This window comes from Ochotona princeps, chromosome 25, assembly GCF_030435755.1.
Source record: "Ochotona princeps isolate mOchPri1 chromosome 25, mOchPri1.hap1, whole genome shotgun sequence".
NCBI lineage: Eukaryota > Metazoa > Chordata > Mammalia > Lagomorpha > Ochotonidae > Ochotona > Ochotona princeps.
Window position 1 is genome coordinate 4,722,799 of NC_080856.1, and position 9,426 is coordinate 4,732,224.

Genomic DNA, 9,426 nt, shown 5'->3' on the forward strand with positions numbered 1-9,426 from the left:
GTTTTAAGCAAGCATGTACGTACAGCTTAGTACCTTGAGCAAAGTCTCCTTGGAAAGGAGAAGGAATGAGATTTCGTCACTTGAAACTCCATGGTAATATACATATAAAGAAACCCTATGGCACTCCTGGGAAGAAGGGCCAAGCCAGACAAAGATGTGTGGGTGCAGGGAGGGTGAGGCTGCTCCAAGGCTCCTGTGAGGCTAAAAGCACCCAGGAACGTTGACCCCGCTGTACACACACCACGTACAAACCACAGCAAATTTATTACCCAGTATCCAGTGCCACATCATAGCACCACCCGGGGCCCTCACCTGCCCCCCCACCCCAAGCTGACCCCAAGGGTACCCCCAAAACAGGAAAAAAAAGGTCAACCCAGATCCCTGCTCCTCCCTCCTCTGGAAGACGGGAGCCTCGGTCAGGAAGCTCCTCCCTGGGGGAACCCCAGCAGGCAGGAGAGGGGACCCCTCTGTGGCCAGAGAGCAAGGCTCCAGGCTCCAACGACAGAGAACATGCAGGCAGGAGCAAGGGCCTGTGTGGGGGCGAGGGGCAGGGAAGCCAGGGCACCGCCTGAGCAGCCCAGGAGATGGGACTCCAGGGACACACGTAGGAGCTTCCGGGAAGCAGGGGCCGGCTCCTGGCTGGTTAGCGCTTCGACAGCTCGTGAGACAGCCAGTCCAGCCCATCGTACAGGCCCGTGCCCTGTGTGGCACAGGTGGCCTGCACATACCACTGTGGGAAGAAGAGGAGAAGGAGGTCAGCGGCCGTGGGGAAGGGGACGAGGGCGTGGAGCTGGGGTGCAGGTGGGTCCTCACCGTGCGGCTGCGCAGGTGCTGGAGGCCAAGCTTCTCTGTGAGCTCGCTCACGGGCATGGCGTTGGGCATGTCCTGCTTGTTGGCGAACACCAGCAGCACTGCGTCCCGCAGCTCATCTTCCTGCAGCTGAGGAGGCAAGGGGCTGTGAGCCTGCGGGCCCAGGGGGCCCCAAGCTTCCTCTTCCCCGCTGTGTTGCAGAAGCACCCCTGCCCCTCTCCCCACAACCCTCTGCCCTCTTTGTAGAAGAAAGGGTAGTTTCACGTGGTCCTGTGGCTGAACACAAGTCACAGAGTTGACAATGAGCTTAAGGTCACCCGTGACTGAGGTCCAGAAAAGAAGCCCTTTTGGTTCTAATTTGTGCAAAATGAGAATATTTTCAAATGGAAAGAACAAGAATATAAGGTGACATTAGCCTTATCCCACACAGTACATCTGAACCCACAGAAAGAAGTTTGCGAGCCTAGCCACAGGCACCTCCGACCCCCGCAGGATTAACACCCCCAGCCTGGTGCTAACAGCTCAGGCCCCGGGCAGTCACCATCTTGTGCAGCTCATCGGCCGATTCCTGCACTCGCTCACGGTCATTGCTGTCCACCACGAAAATGAGGCCCTGTGGGGTCGGGAGAGGGCAGGAGGCCACAGAGAGGCAGAGAAGACCAGTCATTCTCACTGGGCACACCTCGCCCCAGCCCTGCCTGTCCTCCCCTTTGCGCCAACCCTTCTCGTCCAGCACCTTCCACCCCACTGAAGGCCTGACCCATGCCAGAGGCAGCATTGCTAAGGCTACAGCAAGGCATGGCAGCAGGAGGCTGGGCAGGGGCACCGGGAGGGGCACGTGCCTATTTGGGGCGACATCAGGCAAGGTGGCCCACGAGGAACCCTGCCTCTCTAGAGAAGCCTAGGCGTGAGCTGGCAAACGCAGCTGTGTCTAGTCCACCAGGGCGCACGCGATGGGGGAAGGGTCTTGGCCTCGCTTGCCAGCCTTGCCCGCAGGCCCAGCCGGGTCCCCCCTGTCCTCCCAGCTCTCACAGTTCTCAGAATTCTTGCCCATATCGCAGCAGCCCCCACCCACTCCACCTGAGTGTTCTGGAAGTAGTGCCGCCACAGCGGTCGGATCTTGTCCTGGCCTCCCACGTCCCAGACGGTGAAACAGATGTTCTTGTACTCTACCGTTTCCACGTTGAAGCCTGCAGGCGATTGGACCACAGATATGAAAGGAAAAAAGTTCTGAGAGGAGGAAACTCAGGGCGACTCCTGGGCTCTTAGCGGGGACACTACAACAGGGCCGCAGGGAACCGGACCGGGGAGCCCAGGGCAGTCCGCAAGCGGGGCGGGGCGAGGAGACACCTTGACCCATTTCTCAGGTAGCCGTATTGGTTTCAGGGTCAGCTCCAGATAAGGGCCCAGGGCAGGAGAGCGAGCGGACACCGGGAAGGTCCCCCCACCCCTTCCCTCCGCGCTCACCTATAGTGGGGATGGTGGTGACGATCTCCCCCAACTTGAGTTTGTACAGGATTGTGGTCTTGCCGGCTGCATCCAAGCCAACTGCAACGGAGAGGAGCCAGCATGGAGAAGGGAGCGAGGGAGCCCTCTACAGACCAGGGACAGGCAGAGGCCGGGGCGCAGGGAGGGCAGGAGCGCCTCCAGGTGCGCGAGCTCGCTGCCCCGGGGCCTGGAGGGCAGCGGGGTGCGTGTGCCCACTCCTGCCCCCCATGTGAACTAAGAACGGGAGAGGCCGGAGGCGCCAGCGGCCAAGCGAGAAAGGCCGCGCTCCTTTTAAAAGTCGTCTCCAAGGGCGGATTCCTCCCTTCTCGCCCGAGCCAGGCTGGGGCGGAGGGAGCTGCACCCTGCCCCAGGCCCCCGCAGCTCCGAGGCTCAGGCCTCGGGGCCGGCGCTTGCAAGGCCAAGGCCCCGCGCTCGAGAGCAGGGGCACCCCGGTGGGTTAGGAGGTGGGTGAGCCCGGGTCCGAGACCCAGGTGGGGCCCGGCTGGAAGGGACCGCGGGGGCGGGAGGGCTGCGCCGCGGCCGGCGCCCAGGTCCCGGCCGCGGCTCCATCTGCCTCACCCATGAGGATCCGCATCTGCTTCTTCCCGAAGATCCGCGAAAAGAGCGCGGACACGGTGAGGCCCATGGCGGGGCCCCGGGGCGGGGAAGGGGGGCGCGGGCACGGACGCGGGGTGCGGGCTGGAACCGGCCGGCCGCGGGGGGGGATGGGGCGCAACAGCAGCGGGAGGAGGAGGCGCTGCCGCCGCCGCCTCCGCGCGTCCCGGCCCGCGCGACGTCACCTCGGCCCCGCCCCATCGGGCCAGGCCCCGCCCTCCGGGCCCGCCCCCGGCTCCGCCCAGCCCACGCCTCCAGCCGCCGGCCCCAGGCTCCGCCCAGTACACGCCCCGCCCTCAGTCCGTCCCCAGCCGCCGGCCCCGCCCCAACAGGTCGCCAGCTCCAAGTCCCGCCCCGGCCCCGCCCACCGGGGGGCGCGTTTCCTCCCCGTCAGCGTGACGCGGCCGCGCGCGGCTGGATGAGCGAACGAGTGCGGACCGCTCGCGTTTCCCGCGTCCCGGCAGGCGTGTGGCGCGGGTCCCGGAAGAAAGGCTTCGTCGCTGCCCAGCGGTCCCGCCCCATCCTCGGGGACCGGCTGCTGGGCTCAGAATGGCGGCGGGCAGCCCGCTCCGCTCTCGGTGTGGCCCGTGGCCACCGACGGCATCGACCGCATGTGCCGGGCCCGCCACTGCCTGCAGCGAGCGCCCTTGTAAGGCTGAGGCCTCCTGGGCTCAGGGAGCGACTTCGGGGAAGAGCGCCAGGCGTCAGCATCAGCCTCACACCTCCCGCAGTCCGCAGAGTCCTGGAAAGGCGGCCCAGGACCGCCCCAGCCCTGCCCCAGCCCTGCCCCAGCCTCTCCCCATCAGCCCCAGCCCTGCCCCAGCCTCTCCCGATCTGCCCCAGCCCTGCCCCAGCCCTGTCCTAGCCCTGTCCCAGCCTCTCCCGATCTGCCCCAGCCCTGCCCCAGCCCTGTCCTAGCCCTGTCCCAGCCCTGTCCCAGCCTCGCCCCATCAGCCCCAGCCCTGCCCCAGCCCTGCCCCAGCCTCGCCCCATCAGCCCCAGCCCTGCCCCAGCCTCTCCCCATCAGCCCCAGCCCTGCCCCAGCCCTGCCCCAGCCTCGCCCCAGCCTCGCCCCAGCCCTGCCCCAGCCCTGCCCCAGCCTCGCCCCAGCCCTGCCCCAGCCCTGCCCCAGCCCTGCCCCAGCCCTGCCCTGGCTGGCTCCGGGTGGCGTGGCCCGCACATGTGGCCATCCACGCGGGGCTGTGTGGAAGGCTGTCACAGCTTCCTCCGTAATTTTCCCTCTCATTGTCACATCTGAAGAAACCAGCGACCTAGGAGTGACTTTCTTTTGTGGTACCGACCAGGTCGATGCCAGAAACCCAGTGCAAGCATCCCAAGCGCTTGGGTTGAGCTGGGCGGCTAGGTTGCCGACGCGACGCGGTGCCCTCCCCTCAGGCCACGCCCGCCGGCCCCGCCCGCCGGCGGCGGCCCCGCCCCGCGCCGCGGTGGGGAGGAGCTTACGGCACCGCGCTGGCGTCACTTCCAGCGGACCCGGAAGTTTTGTGCTGCCGGCAGTAGTTGGGAAGTGGGCACGGGGCAGCTGCCAGCCTCGTAAGCCTTTGCCAAGCGCGGGCCGAGGTAGGCAGGTCTGGCAGGGCCGGGGTGGCCTGGAAGGAGCTGGGAGGACCCTGGCCGTGAGCTCCCGGCGCGTCTCCTTCCCGGTCCGCCCCCCCACCCCCCGGCTGCCTTTGCCAGGCCGCCCTGGCACCGTGCAGCAGAGCGGGCGTGCGGCCACGGCGGGACAACCCTCGGCCCGGCCCTGACAGGCCCCGGGCTGCCGGACAGCGCTGACGTGGAGCAGCTTGATCGCAGCCCCCATGGAGAAGTTCGGGATGAATTTTGGGGGCGGCCCTAGCAAGAAAGACCTGCTGGAAACCATTGAGTCTCAGAAGAAGCAGCTGGTCCAGTACCAGACACGGCTCAAGGACGTGGTCCGCGCCTACAAAAGCTTGCTGAAGGAGAAGGAGGCGCTCGAGGCCAGCATCAAAGTGCTGTCGATATCGCACGAGGCCGATGTGGGGCTCGCAGGTGTGCAGGGCGTGCAGGCCACAGGTCTCGGCCTTCCTGACCCCGTGGATGACCGGTGCTCCACTCACAGCGAGGACAGCACCGGCACCGCCGCCAGCCTGGACACGGCGGCCAGCCTCCCCAGCGCCAAGGGTGAGGGTGGGGTGCAAGACGACAGGCCGGCCGCTGGAGCGCCCCCGGCCAAGGCGGAAGAAGCCAGTGGGTCGGAGAGTGGCGTTAGCAGTAGCAGTGGGGACGGGCCACCGGCAGGAGGAGAGGTGGACAAGCGCTTGCACCAGCTGAAGGCCCAGTTGGCCACTCTGACCAGCTCCTTGGCCACGGTCACCCAGGAGAAGTCGCGCATGGAAGCCTCGTACCTGGCTGACAAGAAGAAAATGAAGCAGGACTTAGAGGAGGCCCAGCAGAGGGCAGAGGAGGAGCGAGGCCGTCTGGAGGGGGAATTGAAGGCACTACAGGAGCAGGTGGCGGAGACCAAGGCCCGGCTGATCACGCAGCAGCACGACCGGGCCCAGGAGCAGAGCGACCACGCCCTGATGCTGCGGGAGCTGCAGAAGCTGCTGCAGGAGGAGCGGAGTCAGAGGCAGGACTTGGAGCTCCGCTTGGAGGAGACCCGAGAGGCCCTGGCTGGCCGGGCCTACACCGCGGACCAGATGGAAGGCTTCGAGCTGCAGACCAAGCAGCTCAGCCGGCAGGTGGAGGAGCTGAAAGGCGAGCTGCAGGCTATCCGAGAGGAGAAGAGCCAGCCTGACCCCCGGCTGCAAGAGCTGCAGGAGGAGGCCTTGCGCCTCAAGAGCCACTTCCAGGCGCAGCTGCAGCAGGAGATGAGAAAGGTAGGGACGCCCCGGCTCAGAGCCAGATGTGGGGCGGTGTGCGGCGTTGGCAGTGTTCCAGGAGGGTGCTTCCAGCAGGATGTGGAGTTTGTGAGTGTGGGCTGGGACCAGGCCGGGCACCTCCAGGCATGGGCATTGTGCCAAGCTGTGCGCTACGTGGCAGTGGGTGACGGCTGTGCCTGTAGGTGGGGTAGTGGAAGGAGGCAGAAGGGCTTTCCTCAGAAGAAACAGCTCCTTGTCATTGCTGTCTGTCAAGATGGGGCTCTCACTAGAAAGTACTGCTTGGCAGCGTCTCCAGCTGGAGAGAGTTCAACTCTGTACGTCCAGGAATTTAGAAAGGAAAAGAATGTCCTGTTACTTCCTAGTGGGCTCCTGGTCCACCTCTGTGCTTTCCGTGTGAGCTGGGGGACGACAAGAGAACGCACAAACACTGAAGCGATAGACAAAGGTGTCATTTATGGGGTGTGTGTCTGGGGGCCCAGCCCAGCAGGCTGCAGGCCTCTCTGTTGGATTCTGAGTGAGCGGAGAGATGCCTGGTCCCTGTTCTCAGGAGCCCACCCCCATGGATGCCCTCTCCAGCCCCCTGGCCCGGCGCATGCGTGAGCGCACACATGCACACGGCCGGGCCTTGGGAGCTGCCTGGCTGCATTCTGGTCTTCTCTTGCAGACAGCCCTCGCGGAGGATCAGCTGCGCCAGCAGTCGCAGGTGGAGGAGCAGAGGGTGGCATTGCTGGAGCATCAGATCTCGGAGGTGTCGGAACTGCTGGGCACATACGAGAAAGCCAAGCAGAAGGACCAGTTGGCCATCCAGAAGCTGAAGGAGCGCATCCTGCAGCTGGACCTGGAGAACAAGACGCTGGCCCTCGCGGCCTCCAGCCGCTCCCCTCTGGACAGCCACGGCGAGGAATCCAGGCTCGACATCAACGTGCTGAGGGACAAGATGGAGAAGCTGAAGAGCCTGCTGCAGGTGGCAGCCCGCAAGAGCCAGGTGAGCGTGGACGTGGAGAAGCTCTGTGACCTGGAGATCATGCCCAGCTCCGAAACCGCCGATGGGGAGAAGGCCACGGCCCTTTACTACCAGCAGGAGCTGAAGCAGTTGAAGGAAGAATTCGAACGCTATAAGACCAGGGCCCAGGTGGGCCTCAAGACCAAGAACGCCAAGGATGGCAGCCTGGCCAGGGAGCTGGAGGCCGCCCAGGAGCAGCTGGCGGAGCTCAAGGACAAGTACATCTCGCTGCGGCTGTCGTGTGAGGAGCTGGAGCACCAGCACCTGCAGGCGGCGGAGCACTGGCAGCAGGAGCGGGTGCGGCTGCAGCAGCTGCACCGGCAGGAGCTGGAGCGCGGCCAGCTGGACTTCAGGGACCGCACGCTGCAGCTGGAGGAGGAGCTGCGCAAGCAGCGGGACCGCGCGCTGGCCGTGCTGGCTGAGAAGGACCTGGAGCTGGAGCAGCTGCGTTCCGTGGCCTTGGCGGCGGCGCTGCCAGCTCGCAGAAGCCCGGCAGGGGCCGGGGGCCCCGAGGACCCGGCCGACCCGTCTTCCGCGGACAGCCTGACCCAAGGCCTGCAGCTTGCCGCGGCCAGTGAGCCCACGTTCTTCCTGTACGCTGAGCAGCTGGCCCGCAAGGAGGTGGAGATGACATCGCTGAAGAGGCAGAAGCACAGGCTGGAGGTGGAGGTGCGGCAGCTGCAGGACCGGCTGCTACAGGAGGGGGAGCAGCACCGGGAGGAGGTCGCAGCCCTGCAGACCCACATCGAAAAGAACTTCCGGGACCAGAGCAGGGAGGGAGCCAACCTGGAGTACCTCAAGAACATCGTCTACCGCTTCCTGACCTTGTCCGACAGCCTGGGCCGGCAGCAGACGCTCAGGGCCATCCTGACCATCCTGCACTTCAGCCCTGAGGAGGAACAAGCCGTCCTGCGGCTCCCAGCCAGCGGCAGCTGGTGGCCTGGCAAGCGGTGATAACCGCTGCTGCTGACGTGTGACAATTTCTGTGCCTCTTTTACGTGGGAAGGGCAGGCTCTGGTTTCTGCTGCTTCCCTTCCTTTACCATTTATTTTTTCACTGTATTGTACCTGGAGGAGTCTGCAGGTGGGACGAGATTTTCTGCCAAATGCCATTAGTGCTGCTTTACCCTTGGGCCCCAGAGAGCCTGCACATGTTGAGTTGGGAACTCCCATTGGTGTGTGCAGTGGGGAACAGATGTTGAGGTTAGAACTGGGAGACGCAGAATCGGGGATGGGTGAGAATGTTTTCAAGTGAGGTGTTTTTTAAAATGCTAGCCTCCAGGTCCAGAGCCTAGAGTCACTGTGACTCCAAAGGGAGGTCAGTGCGTTTCTAAACCCGCACAACTATCAGCTGTTTCTCCCCATCTCACCACCTCCGTTATCCGGCTCACTGCTGCCCCTTCCTCTGGGCACCTGAAGCCAGTCTGGAAAGGGGTCAGGAGATTAGAAGTAGCAACACACGTTGTGTGGCAGTCCAAAGGGCCAGTGGTGATTTCGTCTTGAAGCGTGGAAGCTCGGTTTAGTAAGGGTCTAGGGACTGCTTGGCATTCAGCACAAAGCACATCGTTTGTGACCATCCTGATGTCACACGAGAGGTTGACTGGCCAGGAGAGGGTTAAGATAGAGCTCCCTTGCTTGACCCAAGATTGCAGGGAAATAACTTCACTACGATGTTGAACTTCGATGAAGAAATAAAGTCCTAGCTTCTTTTAATATGGAGGGCATCCACGTGGTAAGCTCTGATCCTGCCGGAATGCAAGGAATTCACACTGAGGTTCTGCCTCTGGAGATGGTAAAGGGCTGCTGAGACTCTAAAGGAAGTGGTTGAAGTTCAGTTGGAGCTGGGCTGCCAAGAGGGACCTGTTATTCCCAGTGAGGGAGTTGCACGCTGCTCTTTAAGGAAAGGTAACTTGTTTAGGCAGCTTGACAGGAACTTCTCAGAAAACTTGATTCCAATGATACCAATTCTCCCATTATTCCCTTCCCTCCCTGACCCACTCTCATTGGTTACATTGATGTTTGGCCAATAACTGGACTAATAAAGTACACTTCCTGTTATTTTGTTGCTGTGGTCTGTGTGTGGGCTCAGTGTTGTGAATGAAAGGCTAGGTGAGCTCGAGTGTCAGCGAAGAGAATCCTTTATGGAGCAGCGGGGATGTATGGCGAGCACAGGAACAAACCCTGGGGTCCTTAAACTTGAGTGACTGCACTTCCTGATACTAGCTGTGTATCTGGACAGAGTGTGAGCATAATGAAATGCTTCCTTATCTTAACCCATGAACTTAAACACAAGCAGGACTACTTCACAGCTTTAGCGGCTTCAGATGTAACACGATGGCATCCTGGAGTGTGTGTGTGTGTGTGTATGGATGTGTGTGGGGGGAGTGTGGGTGAGTCTGTGGTGTGTATATGAGTGTGTGTGTGTGTGTGTGTGTGTGTAAGACCAGCTGCACTGGAAGAAGCTTCCTCATGGGCCTCAAAGTCTGAAAGTCATCTGTCTATGAATGCATTGAAGTCAAGATTCGGGCATCCTGGAACAGTGTCATAGGCTACCACCTGAACCCCAAGTGTAATAATAGGGTTTTATGTTACCCTCTCCAAAGGTAGGACATCTTAGGATTGTTGTTATTTCTAGGTGTTGTGGCCAAGA

At 62.6% G+C, this 9,426-nt stretch overlaps 2 protein-coding genes across 3 annotated transcripts; one reads left to right on the plus strand and one right to left on the minus strand.

Annotated features, from left to right (window-relative positions):
• Positions 1-245: 245 nt before the first annotated feature.
• ARF5 (ADP ribosylation factor 5) lies at positions 246-3,035 on the minus strand. Its single transcript, XM_004592501.4, has 6 exons — positions 2,878-3,035; positions 2,278-2,358; positions 1,891-2,000; positions 1,352-1,423; positions 814-939; positions 246-730 (listed from the first exon to the last, which is right to left on the minus strand). The coding sequence occupies exons 1-6, from the start codon at positions 2,942-2,944 to the stop codon at positions 644-646; spliced, it is 543 nt and encodes a 180-aa protein (XP_004592558.1). The 5' UTR covers positions 2,945-3,035; the 3' UTR covers positions 246-643.
• A 1,332-nt stretch (positions 3,036-4,367) lies between these two features.
• GCC1 (GRIP and coiled-coil domain containing 1) lies at positions 4,368-8,620 on the plus strand. Of its 2 annotated transcripts, XM_058654919.1 has the most exons (3): positions 4,943-5,073; positions 5,271-5,771; positions 6,439-8,620. In XM_058654919.1, exons 1-3 carry the CDS (start codon positions 4,990-4,992, stop codon positions 7,729-7,731), a joined length of 1,878 nt encoding a protein of 625 aa, XP_058510902.1. In that variant the 5' UTR covers positions 4,943-4,989; the 3' UTR covers positions 7,732-8,620. The 2 variants fall into 2 exon arrangements, with proteins under 2 accessions (XP_004592557.2, XP_058510902.1); XM_004592500.2 differs by having other exon boundaries at positions 4,368-5,771.
• Positions 8,621-9,426: the final 806 nt, after the last annotated feature.